Genomic DNA, 26395 nt, shown 5'->3' with positions numbered 1-26395 from the left:
AAGGGTTGATGAGGGCCTTGAGCTGTGAATTCCTTAACTAGTGAGCTCACCTTCTGGAACTACATAAGCAGCTTAGAGAACCCCTTTCCTTCATTATTACAAAAGGCTCTATCAATCTGCAAGTACTCAATGGAACCGCCCACACAGCGATTTTTGTCATGTTCAATCTAACTCTCAGAATCTAAGTTCAAATTTATATGAGCGGCACGGAAGAGGAACGCCCAGGCAGTCAGTTCAACTCCCCCGTCCAGATGACTCGAGCACTGGCCTCCTTCATTAGCAGGAAAGAGAATGAGGGGCTGCACACCCTGCGTCCCTGCAGGGTGAGGCTGGCACACCCTGCATCGTCGGAGGACTTCTGGGCCTTTCAGAAGGGACTGGGGAGAGCCCGGGTCACCCGCTGACCGGGGACAGACAGCTGAGCACAGGCTTATGAGGAAGAGGGCGGGCATTTGGTCCTTTCTCATTTCCAAAGGAGAGTGAAGTCAGAGGGGCCAAGAAGGACCCTTAAAAAGTAGTTAGGAAGTTCGAAGATCCAAGTAATAAGGGCTGGGAGACAGGGGGTGGGTGTGAAGGGCAGGGGGACTGGCCATGGTTGCAGGGTCCCGGGGCTGGGTGAGAGGAACAGGGGCTCTTATTATACTAGTCTCTCTACTTTTATGCATGTTCAAAATTCCCCATCCAACAATTAAGAAAAAGAATCTTTGCAAGGGCTAAATGCAGCCAAGGAAGGAAGAGCTTAAAAAGGTAAACTCCAGTTCAGTAAAACTAGCTGCACGGATTAAAAGAAAGACAAGGCAACAGAGGCAGGAGAGGGTCACTGCTCAAGAAGAACAGACTGAGAATGTCCCCAGTGATGCTCCCTGGACACTGAGGATGCGGGGACTGCACCTTTCTGCATTGTACGCACTTGTAATGTTTCCAGCTCTCGAAGGCTGGAAAAGCAGTAATGATAAAAAGTATAAAACAAAAAATGCAAACCTGGCTTGAAAATGTCTGAGTGGTAGGATTATAAATTTTTCTTTCCACTTCTATGTAAATTCTAAATTTTCTATCATAAATGGGTTGTTTTATAGCTTTTTTTAAAAATAAAAACACACCAACAAAATGCTGTGTGCCCCTCCCTGCCAGCCGCTCCACCTGATTCCCCACCACACCCTGAAAAGTCTGGTCTCGGCAGGAGGCGGCGGAGCGGGTGGCAGCTCACCAACAACCAGGCAAGTCCCCTCTGGGCGGGCTCAGTGATGGAAGTGGCAGGAACCTGGCACACCCCTTCTGAAGAGGAAACAGTTTCATGCCAGAAACGTGACTCCAGTTTGTGGCAGCCTGTGGCTTTTGTCATCGCTGTGTAGGTTAAGTGTGTGTGGTTAGCATGAGGAACAAGTTCTTTCCCATGTCTGTGGGGCACAAACAGGCTTGTATGATCCCGGGAGACCAGTTTATTAAAGATGTAGGCTGGAAAACTGAATTTCAGACTATTTTCACACTCATTTGTGGACTTTTTCTATTTTTATTTTTTAAAGGATTTCATTTATTTATTTTTAGAGAGGGGTAGGGAGGGAGAAAGAGAAGGAGAAAAACACTGATGTGTGGCTGCCTCTCACACGCCCCCAACTGGGGACCTGGCCTGCAACCCAGGCACGTACCCTGGCTGGGAATCGAACCAGTGACCCTTTGGTTCTCAGCTGGCACTCAATCCACTGAACCACACACTGGTCAGAGCAATTTTTCTATTTTTAAAAAAAACTTCCTGTATTAACAAAACATAATTACAAGTCTATAAATAGTCAAATTGAAGCAATATATTAATAATTTTCAACAAGTTTTGAGGAAATATAAGCACCTGTGTGTATTTAGATACTGATAACTATTATCAACAACTGCTTAGTCCAATTAAAGCAAATTCAAACTCATCTTGAATTCTGGGGCAAAAGCTTTTTAAAAGGTTTATATCCTGGTGATAAAATCGCTTATTAATTTTTCTTATTCTGGAGAAGCCTTTGTGGGTTCCTCTTACTTTTTCGCCATACCCGATTAACTCTTTTTAGACCTAGTGAGTTTCATTAATTAATCTCCTTGCATGAAGAAGCAACTTTTTCTGACTCTCCAAGGCTTCCCCAGGGTTAACATAAAACGACATCCATAATGTGTGCATGCTTCCGACATGAATCCGCCACACTGGCTGTCCCACAACAACAGCGTACTGGCTGTCTGATTTTTAATCGACTTTAAAATTTTATTTATTTATTTTTCATTTTTTCCATCACAATTCATCCCCATACCCACTTCCACCTCCACCCAACCTCTCCCCACGGTGGCTGTGTGATTTCAGGGCATTCTGTACTCATTGGATCCCTCCCTTGCTAAGAGATTATCACTCTACACATGAGAGGCTGGAATCAGAAGAGAATGGATCCCTTGCATCAAAGTCTGGCTCCTGAGGCTAATCTCTTAACCGCCACTTTATGGGACCTGCTCCTGAGTGTCAGGTACTTGACTAATTTGTAATTGCCGCTTCCTCAACAACTGCCGGCTATCGATGGAACACTGAAAAAGGGTCATACATTTACCTTGCAGAACACCTATGTAAGACAACTAAGTAGAACACAGTATGATTTTCAACATGACCAAAAGTGACTCCTTTATGAGGACAATAAACATTCGCTAAAATAAAAACCTTGTCACGTACTCCTGTAACCAAAGGTTACTTTCTATTTTTGAACTATCCATATATTGACTACAGCCGTAACTCAGCTTTCCAGTTTTTCAATAAACTCAGTTTTCATATAAAGTATTATCAATTGCCAAACTTTCTAGGTCACTGAATACTCAGTTTTCATATAAAGTATTATCAATTGCCAAACTTTCTAGGTCACTGAATACCAACCCTTAAATACTTCCCGATGAAAATCCTCTATAAATGTATTATGTACTTCCTTTTCTTAACAGCAGAATATAATTCAATATCAATAACTCAGGGTCACTGATAGGAACATTTCTTTTGGATCCTGTGATAGGTGTCGATGAGGCACAGCAGGGCAAAGTTGTCCTGTGCTCAGAACTCACTCTCATGTTTACTTGTCGCTGTCACTAAAAGGGAGTGAAGACTTTTCGTATGCAGAAGCTCCTGGCTAATTATAACAACAATTATCACTGATTTGACCTGGCACATGAAAGATACTCACATATTTCTTGATTAAATAAATCATCTTCACAAAAGTTCTGTGGGGAGATACTATTAATATTCATGCTTTACAGATGAAGACACTCGGCTCAGAGAACTGAGAGCGCTGTTCCCCCCAGTGTCACACGGAGTAGGCGGCGGAGCCAGGACTGGAACACGGCCGGACCCCAGCACCAGCGCTGTTAGCTCGCAGGCCACAGGGCTGTGCGGTGCAGCCGTTCCCTAAGGGGCTGCAATCTCTCCGCGGTTACCAGCATCCCTCAGGTTTTTGTTCCGCGGCAGCTCTATTTCTATTTCATTCACATGCCATATGATTCACTGATTTAAAGTGTTCAGTTCAATAGCTTTTTGTGTATACTGAGTTGTGCAACCATCACCACCATCCACTTTGGAGGATTTCAACACCCCTAAAAGAACCCGCTGTCTGTTTTCACCCACCCTCCCAGCCCTAGGCAACCACTCATCTACCTTCTGTCTCTACAAATGTGCCTCTTCTGGCTACTTCATGGAAAAGGAACCAGACACAACGTGTCTTCTCTCGGTTGCACCACGTTTTCCAGCTTCACCCACGCTGCAGCAGGCCTCAGCACTCCACTTGTCTAGCGGTTGAACAATACTCACTGTGTGGCTATACCACGATTATTAAACTGTTTTTCATCAGCTGATAGACATTTGGGTTGTTTCCACTTTTTCTGTGCTCCTTCACTTTTTAAAATAACCTTTTTATTGAGACATAAAATGCAAAGAGTATACAAATCTTAAGCATACAGCTCAGTGAATTTTTACAACACGAATACACTTAGGTAACCACCCCCCAGTTCAAGAAACAGAACAAAATCAGAAATCCAGAAGTTTCTCCCATGTCTTCCACTCAGTCTTTTTTTTTAATTTTTAAAATATTTTATCTTTATTTTTTTATTTTTTAAATTTTAATTTTATTGATTATGCCATTACAGTTGTTCTATTCCCCCCTTCATTCCCCTCCACCCTGCACACCCCCCACCCCTACCATTCCCCCCCTTTAGTTTATGACCATGTGTCTCAAGTTCTTTGGATTCTATATTTCCCATACTATTCTTGCCCTCCCCCTATCTATTTTCTACTTATCGTCTATGCTACTTATTTTCTGTACCCTCTCCCCCCTTCTCCTCCTCCCACCCTCCTGTTGCTAACCCTCCTTGAGATCTTCATTTCTATGGTTCACTCCTGATCTAGCTGTCCTCTTAGTTTGCTTTTGTTTTAGGTGTGGTTGTTAATAACTGTGAGTTTGTTGTCCTTTCACTGTTCATCTTTTTTATCTTCTTTTTCTTAGATAAGTCCCTTTAACATTTCATATAATATGGGCTTGATGATGATGAACTCCTTGAATTTGATCTTATCTGAGAAGTACTTTCTCTGCCCTTCCATTCTAAATAAAATCTTTGCTGGATAGAGTAATCTTGGATGTACATCTTTGGATTTCATGACTTGGAATACCTCTTTCCAGCCCCTTCTTGCCTGTAAGGTCTCTTTTGAGAAATCCACTGACAGTCTGATGGGAACTCCTCTGTAGGTGACTGTCCCCTTATCTCTTGCTGCTTCTAGGATTCTCTCCTTCATTTGAATCTTGGCTAATGTAATGATGATGTGCCTTGGTGTGTTCCTCCTTGGGTCCAACTTCTTTGGGGCTCTCTGAGCTTCCTGGGTTTCCTGGAAGTCTATTGCCTTTGCCAGATTGGGGAAATTCTCCTTTTTTATTTGTTCAAATAAGTTTTCCACTGGTGGCTGTTCCTTTCCCCCTTCTGGTACCCCTATAATTCGGATGTTGGAGCGTTTAAAGATGTCCTGGAGGTTCCTAAGACTCTCCTCATTTTTTTGAATTCTTGTTTCTTCATATTTTCCTGTTTGGCCATTTTTTTCTTCCTTCTGGTTCACTCCCTTGATTTGAGTCCAAGTTTCCTTTTCATCACTATTGGTTTCCTGTGCAATTCCCTTTATTTCACTTAGTTTAGCCTTTATATGTTCCTCTAATTTGTGACTAAAATCAACCAGTTCTGTGAACATCCTGATCACCAGTGTTTTGAACTGTGCATCTGAAACTTTGGCTATTTCTTGGTCGCTTAGAGTTACGGACTCTGGGGCTTTGAGATCTTCTTGAGCCATTTTTGGTCTGCTCATGCCCCTTAAGTATGAGGAGCCCTAGGTGTTCACCAGGGTGGGGCCGCCCAGGTCGCTGGGTTGTGATGCTGTATGTGGAGGTGGGGTCAGAGTGGGGAAATGATGGCCCCCTCTGCTGCCTTTTGCCGCTGGGGCCTGCTCCGTCCCGTCTTACCACCCACTCCCTCACTGGTCTATCTGCACACGAATGCACGACGGCAGTCAACCCGCCGCCCTGCGCCCTCGCTGGGTACACCAGTTGTTCCCTGGGTCCGCCCATTGCAACCCCACGCCTGGGATCCGCGAGCCTGAGTCTGTCTGACCGAGTTTTCCTTTGCAACCCTACTCCAGCAGCTGCTGGCTTCGCCCCTCTTACCGGTCAGGCTGAAGAATTTGTTGTTATCAGACTTCCGAAAAGTTCAATTTTCTGTGTTCTGGCTGTGTTTTCTGTTGCTAATATTTTGTTGTCTGTAAACTTGGTTGTGTGAGAAAGCACAGTGTCTCCACCTATGCCTCCATCTTGGTGGAAGTCTCTCCACTCAGTCTTTACACCTGTCGAAGAGAACTGCTTTTTTTGTGTGTCTGTGCATGGCACACAAACAGGCTCGCACAGCATGTAGTCTGTGTCTGTGTGTGCACCCGGTTCCTTTTGCTAAACATATTTTTGAGCCTCATCCATGTTGTGTTCTGAATTTACTGTGTACTGTGTACAGTATTCCATTGTAAGAATATTAGACAATGTATCATTTTATGAGGACAGTGGTTTGTTTTTAGCTTCTTGCTATTATGAATAACATTGCCATGAACATTCTTGTACACATGCACTCCTTCCTGTAGGGTATGTAGCTGAAGGTGGGTTGTGGAGTAGGAATCTCTTCAGCTCCATCAGGCACCGTACAGTGGTTTTCCAAAGTGGTTGAACCAACCTGCACTCACTCCTACACAGCAGTGAGAGTTCTAATTGCTGCACATGCCCACCAATTTTTGATACTGTTGGCTTAAAAAAAAAATTAGCTATTTGGGTGGGAAGAGCAGTATCTCCTTGCAGTTTGAATTTCCACTTTCCCTGTGGACTAATGATACTGAGCACTCTCACACGGTGTTGACCGCTGGCTGTCTTCTCTCAGGAAGTGCCTGTTCAACTCTACACACGCCTAATAGAATGGATGTCCTCTGATGGATATGTTGCAAATATCTTCTCCTACTCTGGGACTTGCCTTTTCATTCTAATTCATCATTCTCTTCCTTTAAGGTTAGTGCTTTTTTGTGTCCTGCTTAACTAATCTTTGTCTATCCTAAGGTTGTGAGGTTACTCTTCTGTGATTATCTTCCAGAAGTGTTAACATTTTACCTTGTCACACTTAGATCTGTGAGCCACATGGCACTGACTCGTACATATGGTGTGAAGTACGAGTCGAAGTTCATGTTTTTCCACAGGGATAGTCACCTGACCCTGTACCATTTACTGACAAAAATGCCTTTTCTTCACTACGCTGCAGTGACACCTTTGTCGAGAACCAGGTGATCACAGATGAGTGGGTCGCCTCTGCATTCTCTCTATTCCGTGTCCACCTTGACTTCAGAACAGCAACTGAATACATTACTTCAGCATGACCACGTCAATTTTAATCTTTCATTTTTATATTAATTTTCATTGAGCACTTAATTTTTATCTGGCACAGTTCTAAGTGCGAGGGATCATTTCATTTAATTGTCCCGGCAATTTTGAATGGGACTATTATCCCCACTGTAGAGATGGGAAATGTGAGGCAGGGAGAGGTTAATTTTTCCCCCTGAAATGCAGACCATGCCTCTTCTCACTCTGTTGTCACACTCCACTTTTATGGAAAAGCACCAGTAGTAGCACATGCAACTTTTGGCAGCTTCTGCTAATATCTTTAAAGCTAGGTTGTGTTTTGCAACAATAGGCATAAATGGAGCTTTGTTCCTTTAGCTTTTCATGTACGCAAAGTATTTTGGAACTGGAAGACATTTGAGAAGCTGTCTCGTCCAAATACCCATATAGCCGAGGAAAGGGAATTTCAGAGAAACCACAGACATGTCCAAACTTACATGATGCAGGAGAGGTGGAGAGGAGACAAGAACCCAGCTCGCCTGCCCCTACCCCAGCGCTCCTTCTGGTACACCGCAACTGCCTCTCATCATGCAATGAGTGTGTTGGATCACTGAGCCTTCTCCACCGGCTTCCAGGTTTACCTTGGTGCCAGATACTTGAGGATGCCTGACTGGTAGGTGCCAGATTATCTTGGCTTTAATGAGGAAGGAAACTGGAACCAATCAGCAGAGCTGGAAGCAGATGAACAGGCCACAGTCCAAATTTGGTTTAACAAGGTGCACTGAGACATCCATGAAAAAAGAGAATTTCCGAAGCCCAGACCCCACAGAATCAGGCTAGAAGATTCAAATGGAACATAGGAATAAGACTTAGAGGGGTGGAGCTGTCTCTCCACTTAATCTTTCCACTTAGATTCTGTGTCCTCAGAACAGGAACTCATTGGCAAGCCTCCCAGAAGCCCACTTCCATGCCAGAGGACTCGCATGACTGTTTGGTTACTTGGATTTTTCGAGTCAAGGTACAATTCAGTAAAAAAAATGATCATACTACAAGGACAGCTAAAACTGCTCACTCACCCATGCCCCAGATGAATGGGGAAGACAAATACTTCCTTGTGAGCTGACCACAATACAGAATTTCCATTTCTCCTCCCAGGTGGAGGAGAAATCCTGGGCCATGCTACAAAAGTAAGGTCTGTCTGAGATCAAGTGCTTTGGTTGCCTTGCATTTGCCTGAGGTCAGAATGCCCTCTGACATAAGAAACTGCAAGAGGAAAAATCAGTGTTTCAAAGCTGGGATTACAAATGACTTCACACAGAAGAGGAGAGGAGGACTAGCATTGGAAGAACTAAGCATCATGAAGCTGTCAGACACAAAACCCAGAAGTGGACCTAGCCTGATGTAGAATTTTTCTTTTCCAAAAATCTATAGAACATTTATCAAGGGTTTTTTTTCCCCCTAGAAAGCAAGGAACAGATTTTAAACATAGTTTCTTTTAGTTAAATTAAATGTTGCACATAGATCTTATTTTTAAATGACACATGGCATGTTTCCAACATCTAATAGATTAAACTTTCCAAATTAAGTTGCCTCTCATAGTATGATGCTCACTATTTACAAAGGGCATCGCCATGAGGCTGGGCATTTCAGGGTCCAGCTCGCTGAAGGAGGTGAGCCAGGGGGACGCTCTCTCTGCAGTGCCTGAAGTAGAACTGCCATCACAGAGCCTATTTCCTACCCAATGACCAAAGTGACAAGAGGTTAGGATTCTGATGCCTATTTTCTATTCCTTGTCAACAGGGGACATGTGACGGCATGGAGTGGAAGGTGGGGCTCAGCCGGTGAGAAGGACATGGTAACTAACATGCCCTGTGTGCAGCCAGGCGTGGTGCAGAGCACAGCGGAACGCCACACTGTCCGGAAGTCATCTCACTGTCCGTGCAACAGAAGCAGACCCTCTCCTACTAGATGGAGAGCCAACACCTTCAGCTTCCACTGCATGCAGCAATCCCACTGCCACCGCAGGGCAATGGCTGATAACAGAACAAGGCATGGGCGTGTTCTTCCCTAAAGGGCATGAGCCTCCCGGGGTCACTCTTCCTGGGACCAGGCAAGTCCTCAGGTGGGAAATATAGGAGGAAGGCCCCAGGCCTCTTTCTAGAATCTCTTAGGTCAGGACTTTTGAAGGGCAGATGTTGAGATGTGCCTGGTTTATGCCAGTGCAGTGTGGGGACAGGTCTAAACCAAGGTGGGCCCAGTTTACATTGAATCTTTGTGTCTTCATTTAGTTACATTTTTATATTTAATCTTAGTGTCTGCATGTCTTAAGTGCACCATTAAAAAATTGAAAAAGCATATAGCTAGATTTACTGGTCAAAATCCTTGGTTTTTAACTATAGAGTTAAATTAAACATATTTGTTTATTTTTTTAATACCTTAATATGTGCTTTATATTTGTCCTACTTTTTTTTTCTCTTTTTACAAAACATTTAATTGATTATGCTATTATAGTTGTCTCAATTTTCCCCCCTTTGCCCCCTTCACCCAGCACCCTCACAATTCCCTCCAGCAATCACTCCCCCTTAGTTCATGCCCATGGGTCATGCATGTAAGTTCTTTGTCTTCTCCATTTCTGATACTGTTCTTAACAACCCGTCTGTTCAGTACCTGCCAATCTGAACTTCTTAATCCCTGCACCTTTCCTCCCATTCTTCCCCTACCCTACCCTCTCTCAGCTGATAACCCTCCAAATGATCTCCATAGCTATGATCCTGTTTGTTTTGCTAGTTTGCTTTTTAGATTCAACTGTTGATAACTGTGAATTTATTGCCATTTTAATGTTCATAGTTTTGACTTTCTTTTTCTTATATAAGTCCCTTTAACATTTCATGTAATAATAGCTTGGTGATGATGAACTCCTTTAGCTTTTCCTTGTCTGGGAAGCACTTTATCTGCCCTTCCATTTTAAATGATAGCTTTGCTGGATACAGTAATTTAGGTCATAGCTCCTTTGAATACTTCTTGCCAGTCCCTTCTAGCCTGCAAAGTTTCTTCTGAGAACTCAGCTGACAGTCTGATGGGAACTCCTTTATAGGTAACTCTCTGCTTTTCTCTTGCTGCTTTTAAAATTTTCTCTTTATCTTTAACCTTTGGCATTTAAATTATGATGTGTCTTGGTGTGTTCCTTTTGGCATCCATCTTGTTTGGAATTCTCTGTGCTTCCTGGACTTGTATGTCTATTTCCTTCACTAAATTAGGGAAGTTTTCTTTCATTATTGTTTTAAATAAGTTTTCAATTTCTTACTCTTCCTCTTCTCCTTCCAGCACCCCTATGATTCAGATGTTGGTGCATTTGAAATTGTCCCAGATGATCCTTAGCCTATCCTTGTTTTTTTTTTTTTTTTGGATTCTTTTTTCTTCTTGCTTTTCTGATTGAATGTTCTTTTCCCTTATGATCCGAATCATTGATTTGATTCTCAGCTTCATTCACTCCATTGTTGATTCCCTGTAAGTTTTTCTTTATTTCACTTGGTGTAACCTTCATTTCTGCCTAGATCTTTTTTATGCTGTTGAAGTAGCCAGTGAGTTCCTTGAGCATCCTAATAACCAGTGTTTTGAACTCTGCATCTGACAGAATGCTTATTTCCATTTTGTTTAGTTCTTTTTCTGCAGTTTTGTTCTGTTCTTTCATTTGGGACATATTTCTTTGCCTCCTCATTGGCAACCTCCCTGTGTTTGTTCCCATGTATTAGGTAGAGCTGCTTTGACTCCCTGTCTTAGTAGCATGGCTTATTGTAGAAAAGTACATAGGTAAATTGGATGGGGCAGAGCCTTAGGTAATCACCTGGTAGGGCAACCTATGTGAACCAGAATTATGGAGTCTCAGATATGGTGTCACCACTCTGTATGGGGGAGGGCTCTGTGTCGGGGAGGTTTCAGAAAGGGGACAATGACACTGCCTGGCCTTTGGAGTTTTGTCTGGGAGGAAGCTGTCCCCCAGCTCTTGACCTGATCCCAGACACTTTAAGCTTTCCCTGTATGTCACCGGTCCCTCCCAGCTTCTGCTCTCATGCTGCAGCCCAGAGGCGAGTGAGTCTGCATAAGTCCTAAGTCCACTGCAGGCCCTTTAGGAGGAGACTCCTGAGGATCCTGCAGTTTCCTCTGCCACTTCAGTCCCCACTGGTTTTTATAGCCAGAAGTTATGTGGACTTACCTTGCTGGCATTGGAACCCTCGCTGGATGGTCTGGTGTGGCTGGGATCCCTCACTCCTGAAGTATCTCTCCTGATTTATATCTACCACACGTGGGGTGGGATCACCCATTCCATGGCTCCACATCTCTGCGCCTCCACCCCTCCTACCTGTCTGGACGAATGTAACTTTCATAATTCCTTTGTCATCGGACTTCCACGCAGCTTGATTTTCTGATGATCCTGGGTAATAGTTGTTTCGTAGCCTAGTTGTAATTTTTTTCTGTGATTGTGTGAGAACGTGTTTACTTCTTTCTATACATTTTTTCCCTCATGTCATGCTTTCTTTTACACTGAGGTCTTTCTGTGTGTTTTCCTCATTCCATTTGCCTCTCTCTGCAAGTTTGGAAGTTCTTTACTGTATTTCTATTATTCAAAAAATATTTAAAATGTTCATGAAATAAGAACACTATAAATATAATATGTATGATATAAAATCTAAAAATAATGCAGAATATTAAAAAAGCATATGTACACGTTCATATGTTTCAAATTCTGTTCCAAAGTTAAATCATAACATGCCAATATTTTTTCAAACATTAATGGGTTTTGGTAAAATACCCTTAGTTTGGCAATTAAATAGCACTCTAATACTAGAAAAACAGAAATGAGATCTAATAGCTATGCTTGGTATTTTGTGTCTACTTTTTAAGACTTCCATTTTGGCAGGACCCAAAGTGGAAACAGGAATTTTTGTTATTTGAGTAAATAAATTCTGTTTTTCCCTATGACATGCATGAAAAACATAGCAAAGTTTGGTTATCTGTCTTATGTATTTTGTGGGGAAGCACAGACAGCTTCTACTGTTATAGTTATAATAGGTAATTTCCATTTTTTGGTTCAGTACTTGTACCCATAGCATATGTTCATACGGTAAGTCATGAACTTTTAACTTCCCCTTATCTGTAACATTTGTAAAGCTAACCTTTATAGGCTCAATCTTAAAAACATTCTCCTTTTCTACTATAAGTACTAAAGCTATAAATTTTCCTTCAAATATTGCTTTAGCTGCATCCTAAAAGTCATGTTTCATGACTTTTATGTGCACTGACGTTTACTAGAACTTTATCTGTGGCAAATCTTTAAGGCTTCTGTTGAGGATTAATTCCTCCAGAAAGAATATGTTTGTGATTTTGCCTGGATTCTGAAAACACTGTCTACCTGGTGCCACTTTAAATTCTTGGCTTGGAATTTTGTGGACCAATGCAGGTAGACCATGCATTTCTTAATGCAAGTGCTAAGAAAACTGTCTCAGTTGGCAGACTTCAAAAGGTACTGTTAGGCTGGCTACTTCAGCACGTCCTTCCTTGGTCACCTGCTCGTTTGACTCTTGGCTTCTAAGGACTAGCCATCCTTTCTTGTCAGCTTAGCCACACATTTTTAAAGATGTGTCATTTTCAGTAGTTATCTTCTATTACTGGAAGGGTTTTGCAGGCTATTCATTCTATAATATTACTGGAAATGTAAGTCCTGTGCAAAATACTGTGTGTATATACACATCTGGGCATTTTTCTGAGGAGAGAGTCTATAGCTATTATGAGATGCTCAAAGGGATTTGTGATGAGAAGAGACTAACCCTATTACCACACAGTCTGTTTCAGCCTTCTGCAAACTAAAATAGTAGATTTTACCTGATGTTTTACAGATTTCTAGGCAAGAGGAAATTCTGTAGATAACCATTTAAAGCTGATTTTTATTCTCAAAATGTTACCTGATTTTTATGTTCTAGTATTACCTTGTTGTGATCCCCATGCAGCTACCTAACCACAAAACTTTCCCAACAGAAGGAACTCAAAAAGATCTGTTCAATTTCCAATGCCTTAGCTGACTACTAATTGAGACCTATCTGTCAAGAGAGATACTTGGATTCTGGGTTTACCAACTTTCTCCTTCTCCAATAGGGAAGCCTTTCTTAAAGAAGGCTTTACTTAACTATCAAGCCTGTTTGCCAATATAATTCTGGTTTTTATATCACAAACTGGTCTTTTTGTATTATGCTGAGATTCATTCAGAAAGTTAATTTTATCAGAAAGTTAGTACTCATTGAATTTGAAAATAACAAAGATACAGACAGGAGGGAGATGAAGGAAAATGACAAAATAAAACCATGAAACAAGTTGCCATGGCAGCCTGTAGGTATGAAATGGGAGGAGCAGTGCAGACCATGCAAGAGACACAGGAACAGAAATAATGGAGAAGGAGTGAGGCTCAGATACGCCAATCACAGAGCTGGAAAAACAGACATCAGGAACGTAAGACATAACTCAGCGATCTCCTAGTATCGCTGAGATGTGACAAAATGAACTGAAAGACTTGATTGTGATGATGGGAAGGTACACCAAACTCCCCCCCAAAAATAGACTGTTTTAGGAGAACACATGGAGTAGGCTCATATGGCAGCATCTAAGCCCACAGACAACTCACGGGCTTAAGCATCAAAATATAAAGGGCAGCCCTGCCTGGTGTAGCTCAGTGGATTGAGCGCGGGCCTGTGAACCAGACAATCACGGTTCGATTCCCAGTCAGGGCACATGCCTGGGTTGCAATCCGGTTCCCTGCAGGCCAATTCCCAGCAGGGGACGCACGAAAGGCAACCATACATTGATGTTTCTCTCCCTCTCTCCTTCCCCTTCCTCTCTAAAGATAAATAAATTCTTTTAAAAAATGAGTTAAAAAATATAAAGGGCAAGGTAAGAAACAGAAAAAGGAGTAAAGCTCCGAAGGTATACACCAGGTTGCTTGGTTAGACTAACTAGACCAAATGGTTTTTTGTGCTTTTTTTTCCAAATGGTTTTTAAACATAGGTTTTGATGCTCAGAATATAGAGATATCCAAGGCACTCCTTGCCCTTAGGAAATAAGCAGAAAGGGGAATTAAACCCACAAGCAATGATGTTTATTGACTGCTGAATTAGTGACATGAAGAAAATATGCTGATAGGCTAGAAACAATTCATTCTGCCAGGAGGTAGGAAAAGCTCTGCAGGTTTTATCTTGCTCTTCAATGGGATTTCAGCTGACACAGAGGTAGGCAGAGAGGCCAGGCGTTCTAAACAGAGGGCAAAGGGCAAGCAGAGGCCCAGAGGCAGGGCAGAATGCAGTGGGATATGTAGAGCCTGGAGAGGCCAACTGTCATTAGCGGTGTGGGTATGTTGGGGGAAGTGGAATTGGGAGGTGGGAATGGTCAAAGAAGAGGCTGGAGACTAACCTTAAAGGGCTATTATAACAAAGCTCTGCTAAAAAATGTGGACTACACGGACATGTACAAGAATTCCATGCAGAAAAGCATCGTGATCTGGTTCTTGTGCATGCACAGAAGAGATAGCTGGGTAGCAAGATGGAGAGTGGACAGGAGGAAAGAGGGAAATTACTGAAATGGCCATGACAGTGCTGAGAGGAATCAAACATGATGCCAGGAGTCCTTTTCTAAAAAGCCTTTAGCAGACTAGGTGGCAGGTGATGCTTTTATAAAAGGAGGGGACGGAGAAAAAAATAGATTCAGAGGGGAGGTGAGGTCCCAGCACCCTTGTCTTGCTGCTGACCATGCTCTCCCTCCCAGCAAGCTCCCGGACTGGGACCATTGCGGCTTTGGCTCCCAGATCCAGGAGGCTGAGGGTTTTGAAGAAAACCCCCTGGACTTGCTAGTGGTAACTCCAACTCAGCATTCCTGGTCAGCACATCTGGGAATGGGGTACAATGGATTTCTGGGCAGCGCCACGCCCACCTCTGCCCCCTCCCATGGGTAGTATCAGGTATGAAGACTCAGCAGCAGCAGCCCATTCTCTGTGTCTTGCTGCTCATCTCAAAGGGAGAGGTGGTCACCCTCCGTCTCCGGCTCACTCTCCACTTATACTCTGAGTTCCCTCCCTCCTTCTTCAAGACCTTGAAGATATAATCATCTCCTCTCATTCCTATATTTTCAACTTCTCCATCTCTTATCTCTCAATACAGAAACGCATTAAAATCACTTCCATCTTAAAAACAGGGGAAAAGCCCCCTCTCACCCTACCCTCCTGCACCCCCAGCTTTCACAGCCACGCTGCTCACAGGAAATAATCTCCACTCCTGTCTTCCACCCGCAGTCTGCATTCCTCTCCTCAAGGTCACTGATGCAGTCTCACCAAGTCATCCCAGGTGCCAAACCCAGACTTCTCCAGTCCTCTTCTGCCTGCCTGCCTTTCCTGCCTCCTTCCTGACTCTTCACCCCTCAGCCTGCCCGGTCTCCTCTGCTTTGCCTCCCATTTCCAGGGCCTCACCCTCTGGGTTACTCCATTGGGCATCTCTCCCAGAGGTTGGGTCTGGTCTTCCTCTCGGTTTGTGACTTCTCCTGGGTCATCCCTCCCAGGCCCACACACTAATGACTCACAACTCCCCACTCTAGCCCCAACTCCTTTTACTTGTCCCCTGGATATTTCCACCTGGATGCCTCTCAAGGACTGCAAACTCAACCTGCGCTTTTCTGAACTCACCATCTTTCCCCCTCAGAAACGGCTTCCCTCACTATGCCCTACCGAACAGCACTGCATTCCATTCAGTGCCCAAGCCAGAAACTTAAATGACGTTTTAGAGTCTTCTCTTATACCCAATATCAAAAGTTTATTAACTCATTAATTCAGCAAACGTTTCCACATGTGTCCTCAGGTTGGATGGCGTCTGTTTATCTGGTCATTTCTTATATTTGGACAGTAGGACCCACCTTTCCTTCTTTTGAGTCAGATTGCTGTGCTCTGTGGGGAAGGGAAATATGAGCAGGTGGCTCATGTTTCAGAACAGAGGGGGGTGCTTCCTGATTCAGACATGAAAGCAGTAAGGAGGGGGAGACAGAGAAGAGGGATGTCAAGTCACTGTGGGTATCCAGCCCAGGCATTCCATCGAGTCTTCTGCTAAGTTGTGACTAAGGTGTAAATTCCAATTTCAGAAAGCCTCAGGATGCGTGATTTGTTTATTTGTTCTTCTTCATTCATCCCTACACTGAATTACCCCAGTGGTTTGTAGTATATTCACCAAGCTATGCAACCAACAACACTGTAATTCCAGAACACTCCATCACCCCCAAAAGAAACCCCATGCTCATTAGCAGGCACTTCTTAGCCCCCCAATCTTTCATTCCTGACATGCTCTGTGGTGATGCATCATTAAAGGAGAAAACATTAGAGAAATAAGACAGAAGAGAAGCGGTAAACATCAACTTTGCATAGGGTCTGTTGGAAACCTGAACAGCTGAATGCCGAATGAAGGTCCTCACTCGTCTGGCTAACAATTTCCTCTCTTGGAGACTAGAGCAAAACAATAACGTGGGTTTAACTGATCAGAATGGGTGGTATCACTCTAGACTCTGCCTGCCCGGTAGGGAGGAACTGGCTGGGAGAGTCATCGTGCCCTTGCCACCAGCAAGAAGAGGTCTGGACACAGACAGTCAAGTTCCTCTGACCCTGTGAAGGTAGAGAGAATGCCATGGCACGGGAAATGGGCTTAAACTTCCAAAGCTACGGGGCACGGAAGAATACACAGGGTGCTCAGCTGAGAAGCCATGACTGGGAAACGTGTGATTGCTGTTATCTGGTACCTGAAGGGTTGTCACCTGAGAGCTGAGACTTGTTGTGTAGGCCACCAGGGGCATAATGAGACTCACAGGTGGAAAATTACAGGGAGACAGCAACATTTCAGGTCATTACAGGGGAGGGTTTCCTTAGTCACGCAATCCTCAGGCCAAATGGGCTGCCTGTAGGGGAGAGTGTTAAAATGCAATCTGGACGTTCAGTAAGTGGATGCATTAGTGGAAATCTGAAAAACAGAAGGTGATGTGGCGGCTGCGGCAATCCCACACTTGACTGGTGAGGCCGACTGTGGGGTGGGGTGTCTTGCAAGTGATCTGTTAGAGCACTAAAACTGAAGTGTGTGATTTACTGTATTTAGATTGTGGTTACCATTATAACACCACTCTTACTTACTTACATTGTTAAGCACTTTCTTGAGTGAAAGTGAAAAACTCTGTGTTCAAGGTGGCAGGCTGGGGAATGCTCACAGGAATGTTCCACTGAAGTGTGTTTATAGGTGGAGCCTCAGGCTAGATGACAGGTAGGATCCCTTCTACAGCTGAGATTCCTCAAAAGCAGGGACATACCCCCCACCCCTGCCCCTGGCCTTTCAACCTAATCAGGACCTACTGGAGAACAGGTGTCACCGTGTTTCTGCCGAGTCTGTCTGCGGACTGCACAGTCTCAGTCTCGTGCCTACAGGAGACACGAGGAACAAGTCCTGGGGTTGCACTGGAAATCTATCGAAAGGGCAAGTGAGGACTAAATTAGCTACATCTGTCTGCATGTTTTATCTTCACAGAACCGTCGTTCAGATGGTTTCAATGCGAACAAAGAAAAGTTTATACATAGAATTGTATGCCTGAAACCTGTATGATTTTGTCAACCAATGTCACCCCAATAAATTCAATAAAGAAATAAATAAAATGGTTATACATGATGTAAATATGGCCAGAAAACATTATTTGCTCTTTGAAACATTAAATATTTTTTCCTCTAAGCAAGAAATGACATGAACTGGTAACTAACAGAACTTGAACTTAGCCAACCTCACCTCCATCCAAACTGGAACTTTTACTTTTCAGCTCCCTGGATAAATGGCCTTGGCAGAAACTGCTGTCACAAAGGCCAACTGTAGAAGTGCCATCATAAAAACACTTGACTGACCAACTCAGGCCTTTGCAGATCCCTCCCTGACCCCTTTCCCTTGTCCTTTCCTGCCACTCTGCCAACTGACCAGATGTTAATCACCCCTCTGGAATGCAAGAGCAACTGAGCAGATGGGAGGTATCTAGTCACCTGGTGCAGTGCACTACTCGGCAGCCCTGGGATTTCTGGCACCTCATAATATTTTTTATTACAAAATTTTTTTCATTATAAAACTATTATTACTACATTATAAAAATTTGGGAACTAGAGAAAATAGAAAAATCACTTATGATCCCATCACCCCAGTAAAATCACTGTTTGCATTTGGTGCACTGTCTCCTTTCCTTCAGGGTTCTCTGGACAGAGCCACACGGACCACATGTGTGTAGCTTATCTGGGCCCCGCCACCTCTGAACAGGGTCTGCAGCAGCCTATATAAACCTTGTCATCAGACAGACGGCTCCATGTGGACACTCTCTCTCCAAAACCAGCCTAACCCCCGTCTTCCTGGGTTCTACCTCCTCATCCTCCAGGTTGAAGCTCCCGCCCTGTCTCGGCTCCCCTCCCTGAACTCTAACACCCATTCCCGCCACTATGGCCACTGCCGCCCTCTCCCCCATCCCTCCTCCCCAGCAACGCTGCCGCCCTCTCCAGCCCAGCTCCTTACTGCCTACCTACAACCCCGAGCGATTACAAGTTGGAGCTTCTCTGACGTTTCTCCGCCTCTACTCCCCCCCCCCCCTTATCCTTCGTCTGTGCCAATAAGCTGTTTTCCTCATTTTCACTGCTCTTCCTAAACCACAGATTGAAAACAACAGATTTTGGACTGTCTGGCAAAGTAGATTCTTTGGTTACAAAGATGTAGAACTTGTCCCCGGTCTACCTTTCTTGCCCCACCTGTTACCACTGTGCTACCGGAATCCTCTGCAGTCACCTGGCACACGGGAAACTAGAGGCAGGACCCAGGCCAGCTCCCTGGGGCTCCACCCTGCAAGGCGAGTGTCACTGGGGCCAGCTGCGATGGAGTCACAGGTACTAGACCTGTCCTTCTCATGAGCAACTATGAAAGGGGGCCAAGTAGGTGAAGCAGCTGTTTGCAAGCATTCACCTAAAAGCGGCTGGGCGGTGGACCTGGAGAGAGGGGGTGCAGGAAGTGCGCCCCCCTGCAGCCTGGCTTTCTGCCCAGGGGCACTTTCACACCAGGGCTCAGGGGAGTGAGCTCACACCACAGCCTCCGCATGCACACAGCAGACACGCAGCAGGGCCCTTTCTCAGGGCTCAAGAAACCAACACAGTATTTGCTTTTTTAATTAGGGTGTTCACAGGTTGGGTTTTAAAAATACACAGTTCCTCAAAAATTTCTATGGGGATTTTTCTCTCTTTGTGTTTTATCTTCCTTTCCATTTCCTTCAGTGGAAAATACTGACCTATTCTGCCCGCAGTTTCAAGGAGCACTCCCACTAACAGAAGACAAAAGCACTTATAGACAACAGTGCTCCCTGTCTCTCTGGCTCCTCTCTACTAGCTTCACTGCCTGTTACAGTACAGAGGAGATTAGATGCTGAACCTGCACAGTTTTATATTAGTGGAATATGTAAACACCTCTGCAATGTTTTAAAAAAGACTAAGCCACTTGGCCATCAACACTTCACTGCTTACTAGAACCACAGAGTGGATATCCACCCTGGGCAAGCTGTCCAAGGCCATGTTAGAACCAAAGCCATAACTGAGAATGACTGAAGCCAAAGCAGTCACCCAGACACCACCCTAGAGAGGGGAATATCTGGGGAGAAATTAAACTGGGGATTGATAGAGCTTGCTCTTCTCATACCCCCACACTTTCCTTTTCCCCTACTGTAGTTTTCAAAGGCTGCTGGCCTCAAATCCTGCTTTTGCCTGCTTACCTCCATCCCGAAAGAAAGTAGAAAGAGCCCCTAACAGTTGCCTTTTGCAATTTACTGGGTACATGAAGACCTACTGGGAGCAGGACAGGCTCCTCCAGCTCACTGGAGGAGCACTCCTCAGGGGAGGTGCTCCTAGCATCCACTGCCGCGCATGCCTCTGGAGAGCATCACCCCTTCATTCACCCCATCCATTGTTAAATGCAGGAAAAGAGCCCTATGTTTCTCCTAAGCAGAGCCCGTCAGGGCTTTCTTCTAAGATAGGGGTGTCAAACTCATTTTCACCGGGGGCCACATCAGCCTCATGGTTGCCTTCAAAGGGCCAAATATAATTTTAGGGCTGTATAAGTGTAACTAACTACTCCTTAACTAGAGGCAAAAAGCTTGGCGCTGCTGCCAGGTAGAAACAAGGTGCCAGGCCAGATAAAACAAGGTGGAGGGCCGGATTCAGCCCCTGGGCCTTGTGTTCACCACCTGTGTCCTAACACATCATACCCAAACTGGAAAGTCCTGAAGGGCCAAGGCCTGACATCAGTTCTTCTGCCCTCTCTGCTGCCCGTTCTAAGGCCACGGAAGGACTCTGCTCTGCTGAAAAGACATATCTTAGCTTCACCAAAGTCACCACAGGAGCACAATCCTTAGGCCTCACATTTGTGCAGCCTCAGTGGCTTCTGACAAGTTCAGGAACAAGGCAAACTCAAGCTTGCACCTTACACCGCCTGGGGAGTACAAGGCAGCCAGGCCGACCACAAGCTATGCACACTGTCTGCTACCCAGAATGGTACAGAAATCTCTAACCTACCGTCAGCAAGTGGCTTACAGGAGAGGGCATCATCAAGGTCTCGGGCAGTTGGTGGGTCAATGGTGAAGGTACAGTCTTTTCTAGGAAAGATTGAAGAAACAATCAGTGATGCCACAAACAGAAACTTTACTCAATGCAGCACAGCTGTAAAGAACAGTTACTGTGAAAAGGTGCAAATGGTAGGCAAAGTGCAGAGAGACTTCCAGTGTCTCTCTGAGGGGGGTCTTCAGTAAAACGAGAGACTGGGGGGGGGGGCTGGCTCCATGCTGTCTCCGAGTAACTGTCTCTCTCTCTGTGGACCTGTTTCTCCTTGACTCTGAAGAGGAGCAGCTGTGAGAAGGTGGAAGCGAGACCGCATCCATGAAAGAGGCTTCCCAAGAAGCACTGTCTCACAAGAGAGGCAAGTCTCCTCGGTAAACCACTCTCCACAGCCGGTTCTTCCTTTCGCTTCCCTCTTCCTCAGTGGCTGATGGAGGCCTGTCCTCCTCTCCCTCCGGTTTCACTTCAGGAGCTACATGAGGATAGTTTACTGCTGCTTCTCCTTTCTCCCCAAAGAGGATTGTGCTAAAAAATAAATCACCTATACTCTGGTTTCCCTTTGGATCATATAAATCTTTCTTCTAACCTCTCCTGACCCAACCTAACTTCTGACCCAAGAATAAGTTTTGCAAAAAACTTGAAGCCATACAGTTAGCCGTAATAAAATTCTACTTGGAAATCCTCATCATGGTTTGTTTCCATGCCCCATCACCCGACACGCCCTCTGTCCACTTATCTTCACTCACTATCCTCCATGCACATGTCACTTCTACTCTGTGAAACACCTGGCCATTCTCTTTTTGCTTTGGAGTTTCTCAAATAACATGCCCCACCCAACCCAGTCATTCCTAGCATGTAAATACCTAGAGATCAGGGCGGAGTCTGGCCCCAACTCTCCATCCCTTCTGCCCTTTCCGCCCCAGGCACTGGCCTGGAGATGGGGGTGTTCATCAGGTCACCAAAGGCTGTGTTCCAGTGCTAGGAACATAGGCTGCAACTCACAAGTGTTTACAGAATGAATGAATGAATGAATGCTGACAGGATGGGACAGGGAGGTGCAATTAATCCAGACACAGCAGTAATGGGCTCTAAATTGGTGAGAATCTTGAACCTGATTCACAGAGTAAAGAAGAAACTACCTGCTTCTTGCTTCTTTTTGTATTCTCCATAGAAACTAGCAAAATGCTTTCTATATACTGAGTACTCAATAATATTGTTGAACTGGAACTGAAATGTCAGACTTGATGGTAGGAGTATTTTGGCCCACCTCTCTTCATCATAATGATGTCAAAAGAAGCTTAAAAAACATCCCTGTAGTCAAAATAAAAAAGAACACTTTTATCTTGGGAGTTGGGGGAGGACCACAGTTTACTGGTTTACTTGGAGAGTTGACTAGAAAGAAATGTTTTCTTACAATTAAATGTCTGGGTGACTTGAGACTTTTATTTCTATGAATGAATGATAATTCCCACTAAAATATTTCCAGCCTCACCCTGGCTGATGTGGCTCAGTGGATTGAGAGCTGGCCTGAGAACCAAAGGGTCGCCAGTTCGATTCCCAGTCAGAGCACATGCCTGGGTTGCAGGTCAGTTCCCAGTGAGGGGCACTTGAGAGGCAACCACACATTTGACACTTCTCTCCCTCTCTTTCTCCTTTCCTTCCCCTCTCTCTAAATAGTAAATAAATAAAAATATTTTTTAAAAAATTAAAAATAAATAAAATATTTCTAGCTTCAAACTGATCCAGTCGTATGTAACAGAGTAAAAGTACTCTGTAAGGCTTCAAATTTTAGTTTGTCCACATCTTCTTTGAAAGGACCCACAAATTGAAAAAAATCTTAGACTAAATTGTAGTACTCAAACCAATTCTTTTCTAGTTAAAAAAAATCGACTCTTAAACCAGAAACATAAAAATCTAAATTAAAACAATTCTGAGGAACAGTCATCAGGAAAGTTTGCTGGAAAAACATACCATCAAAACATTATTCTTGATCAGGGGTGGGCAAACTACGGTTCACAGGCCAAATGGGGCCTGCCACCTGTTTGGAATGGCCTGCAAGCTAAGAATGGTTTTTGCATTTTTAAATGGCTGGGGGAAAAATCAAAAGAAGACTCCCTCATGACATGTAAAAACTATATGAAGTTCAAATTTCAGTTTCCATAAACGGAGCTCTATTGACACATCACCACCCATTCTCGGTACAGTGGCCGAGGTAAGTATATGACAGGACTGTCTGCTTAAACCCTGTCAGGCTGGCCCTTAGCAGGAAGTTTGCTGACCCCTGTTTTAAATCAGTGCTTCCCCAATGTGCCAAGTAAGTGGAGAAGTAAATTTCAATTTTTTAGAAAGCTCCTGTAATTAAATCGATTTGGGAAATGTCAAGCCAATTTCTTAATTGTAGGACTTCTGTTTTTGTTTTTGTTTTACATTGAAGCAATCGTAGTGACACTGGTTAATAAAATGTATAGGTTCAAGGGTACAGTTCTATAATGCATAATCTGACCACCGTATCACATGCTCGCCACCCCAGGTCAAGTCTCCTCCCATCACCACTTTGTGGGACTTCTCAGAGCCTTCAGTATGTTGGCACTGCACAGTTATTGACAGACTTGTTTGATCTTGGCACTTTTAATGGCAGAGACTCTCCCAGATGCAGGGTCCCTTCGGCCAGTACCCACTGAGAAGTGATGAACTGCACAGAAACACCCTGCACAAGCCGCCCATGGAGTCCTTGCCCCACTTGGGACCTTGTCACCCAGCCTACCCTGAGGGACACTGCAAGAAGTCAACGAAATGGATACACTGCTCCTGCAGAGAAGCTGGTGGGGGCCTCGCCCACTTCATGGCTCAGCGCCCCTTCTCCAAGGGAAGTTTATACAGTGCAAGGACTCCCTCTTCTTGTCTGGAGCGGGTGTGTTTGTATCTTACACACATGGGGATTTTATCTTTTCAGATTTCCCTCTCTGCTTTGGCTGCCAGGAAACTCAAAACATTTGTGTCTTGCATTAAAGGATCTTATTTTTAGTCTGAACTTTGTGAACTAACCTTTATCCTGGCTTGCCTAATTTTTCTATGTATATATTCCTTCTGCCCCATATCCTAATTTAAAAAATTAGCTGCATTAAATGTGTTACTGCAAGCTGCCTTAAACCATACGTTTAAAAGCAGAGTAGAGGTAAATCCCTATGTATGTCGAGAGGTTCGGGAGGAAAGGAGACATTCAGTATGGGCCACTAAGGAAAACAACGTCTAGGCTGAGCAAACCCGTGGAGATCCCGACAAGTATTCGTACTGTGGCAGTGGACTCCAACTTGTTCTCTCACTCTGGAAATTTGGGAGAAGCAAGGGAATAGTGAGTGACCCTGACAAAGTCCAGTCCTCAGTACTGAGAGCCAGTGACTTAATCTGTTGTCATCGCCACAATTACGGCTCAGCCATGATGTGGCGCCTGAGGGCTCCTTCTGGTTGTGGGCCACAGCGGCTGGGAGCTGCTGGCCTCAGCAGCTGGGAGCCCAGCCCCACGGGCAGTGCGCTGGGCAGCTGTTATACTCTGTTAACATGCTTTGGATTTTACTGGCTCCTTTTCTGGAAGGCTTTGGGCTCACAACCTGCAGGGAGCAACCTGGCCTGCCAGCTTTTAGAACCTGTGAGACCAAATATTTAAAGAGTTCCGCAACAATGGTTAGAAAGAAGCTAACCCTGACCCACAGAAAATAAAGTGCCAGGTGGGGGAGGGAGACTCCCGTTCATGAGGCTGCAGAATTCCAGTTCAGAGCAATGTTATGTAACCAAAATTTCCGAAGGCACGTGACTAAGGGCTCAGTACAACATTTTAAAGTGACAGGAATCTTCTAAGATCATTTTATGCGAAGCCACTGATTCAGGAAAATAACACAGGAAGAATAACAAGAAGTCTTCTGTAATCCGAAAGGGCTGGCCAAGAACCCCAGGAACTCAAAAAGCATAGGAAGAGTTTCTGTTCCTCTGTCACTCACATGCTCTCTTTCACCTTGCGCCCTCTTCCTCAAGGGACCGGCATCGCCGCTCCTTGCAGCGGCGCAACAGCTGTCTGGTCTCCACAGCAACTGCTACTCACCACTCTGTCACTGTTCACCTCACTGGGGTTTGGCCATGGCTCCTACCACATCATACAAAGTGCTCTCCCCACGGTCATGAGGCTGCCAGATTCACCATCTTAAAGCATGCATCTGGTCAAAACCCTTCATCAACTCCTTACTTGGTAAAACAGAAATTCAGCTTAGAATTCAAAACCTTTCCAAGAAGGCCCCAACCTATATTTTTCAAGCAAGACTGTACATGCCCAACACATACCTTATGCGCCAAACTAGTCTCTGAGACATCGTTGGTGCTGTCCCTCACGCTGGGACACTTCCCCACCAGTCTCCACTGGCTAAGAGCTACATGGCTTGTAAAGGCCCGGCTGCAATGCCATCTTCTTCTCTGGGGGACCTTCATGGCTCCAGAGTGGAAGCCACCTCTCCCTGACTGCCCTGCCCACCCCTGGGACCTGTCTCTCTCCAAAAAACCGGCCACCGCCCCAAGCATGCCAACGGTTGCTTAAGGATGTGTCTCACAGCAGTGACAAGGCCAGAAACCCTCCGGGGTCTGGCTGCAAGGCTGGCCTGTCTCGGTGTCTCCTCCAGCTTATACTGAAGGAACACGTGTAAAGAACAGCTGATGGACAAGTGAATGAAAACATGATGAAAGGGCTCTCTTTAGCATTTGTCCATTCAATTCTGCCACTGTGTCTTGGGAAATACATTTAGGATTAGAACCCGTGACCTCTCAGCATCCAAACCTGTGGTCACACCACAGGTTACTGTTTCCAGGCTGTCCTTTTCTGTCTGGCCCACCTTCTTTTCTCTTTTTTAAAAAGATTTTTATTTATTTATTTTTAGAGAGGGGAAGGGAGGAAGAAAGAGAGAGAGAAACATCAACGTGTGGTTGCCTCTTGTGTGGCCCCCACTGGGAACCTGGCCCGCAACCTAGGCATATACCCTGACTGGGAATCAAACCTGCCACCCTTTGGTTCACAGCCCATGCTCAATCTCCTGCGCTACGCCAGCCAGGGCTCCTTCTTTTCTCTTAAAACAGTGTTCTACACACTGCGGTTCAGGGACCATCTGTAGACTAATAAAATGTATAGCAGCCCGACTCTGTCCGTGCCTCGGAGTTGGTCTCTGTGCTAGCAAGCAATTCTGCTGGGAGGATCTGGGTCAGTAGTGGTGAATGGGTGAAAAGGAATGGAAAAATTTAAGACATAACCTTAAGAAAATAAAGAATAAATTTTTTTACTCAAACACTTTCTTAGATTAGATGGTATTACAGTTTTATAAAGAAACCAGAAATTTTTATGTAAACTGTAGCAGGAAAAACAGCGAAAGAGCTGGAGCGCTCGAACCACGGTAACACGACCCTCAGGGCGCCATGTGGAGAGCCAGCCGGATGGGTGCTGAGACGGTCCAGTCAAGGCAGATGCTGAAATCACCTGCATGTCCATTTCCCTTTGGCTTTCCTTGGGGCTGCGCTGACCTCTCCTCTCGGAGGCAAAGGGAGCTGGGATCATCATTCCAGCCTAGCTCTGCCCGCTCAATGCAGCAGGGCTCCACAGTCTTTTCCTTCTGATGTCAGCTACAGCTATGGCAACACTCACTCAGTTCTAATGTCACAACAGATGCTAACAAGTCTGACACGAATCACAGATTTTTCAGAACAGAGGAAGACTTAGGTCTATCTAAAGCAGAAGGGGACCTTGGTCCATCTGCCTCCTCTCCCCCAAGTGAGGAGCTGACCCATCTGTGGC

The 26395-nt window shown here is 44.8% G+C and overlaps 1 protein-coding gene across 5 annotated transcripts in view; it reads right to left on the bottom strand.

The window, feature by feature from the left end:
- The window catches only part of DIS3L2 (DIS3 like 3'-5' exoribonuclease 2), a 285589-nt gene that overhangs the window by 104011 nt on the left and 155183 nt on the right, over positions 1–26395 (bottom strand). For all 5 annotated transcript variants that reach the window (XM_053655254.1, XM_053655253.1, XM_053655255.1 and 2 more), the window contains one exon: positions 20533–20612. In XM_053655254.1, coding sequence (XP_053511229.1) covers positions 20533–20612 — 80 coding nt within the window. The remainder of the gene's footprint in view (positions 1–20532; positions 20613–26395) is intronic.

This window comes from Artibeus jamaicensis, unplaced genomic scaffold, assembly GCF_021234435.1.
Source record: "Artibeus jamaicensis isolate MK-2021 breed Jamaican fruit bat unplaced genomic scaffold, CSHL_Jam_final contig_944, whole genome shotgun sequence".
In the NCBI taxonomy this organism is placed as follows: Eukaryota; Metazoa; Chordata; class Mammalia; order Chiroptera; family Phyllostomidae; genus Artibeus; species Artibeus jamaicensis.
Note: the sequence above shows the minus strand (reverse complement) of the source record. Positions and strands in the feature narration are given on the sequence as shown.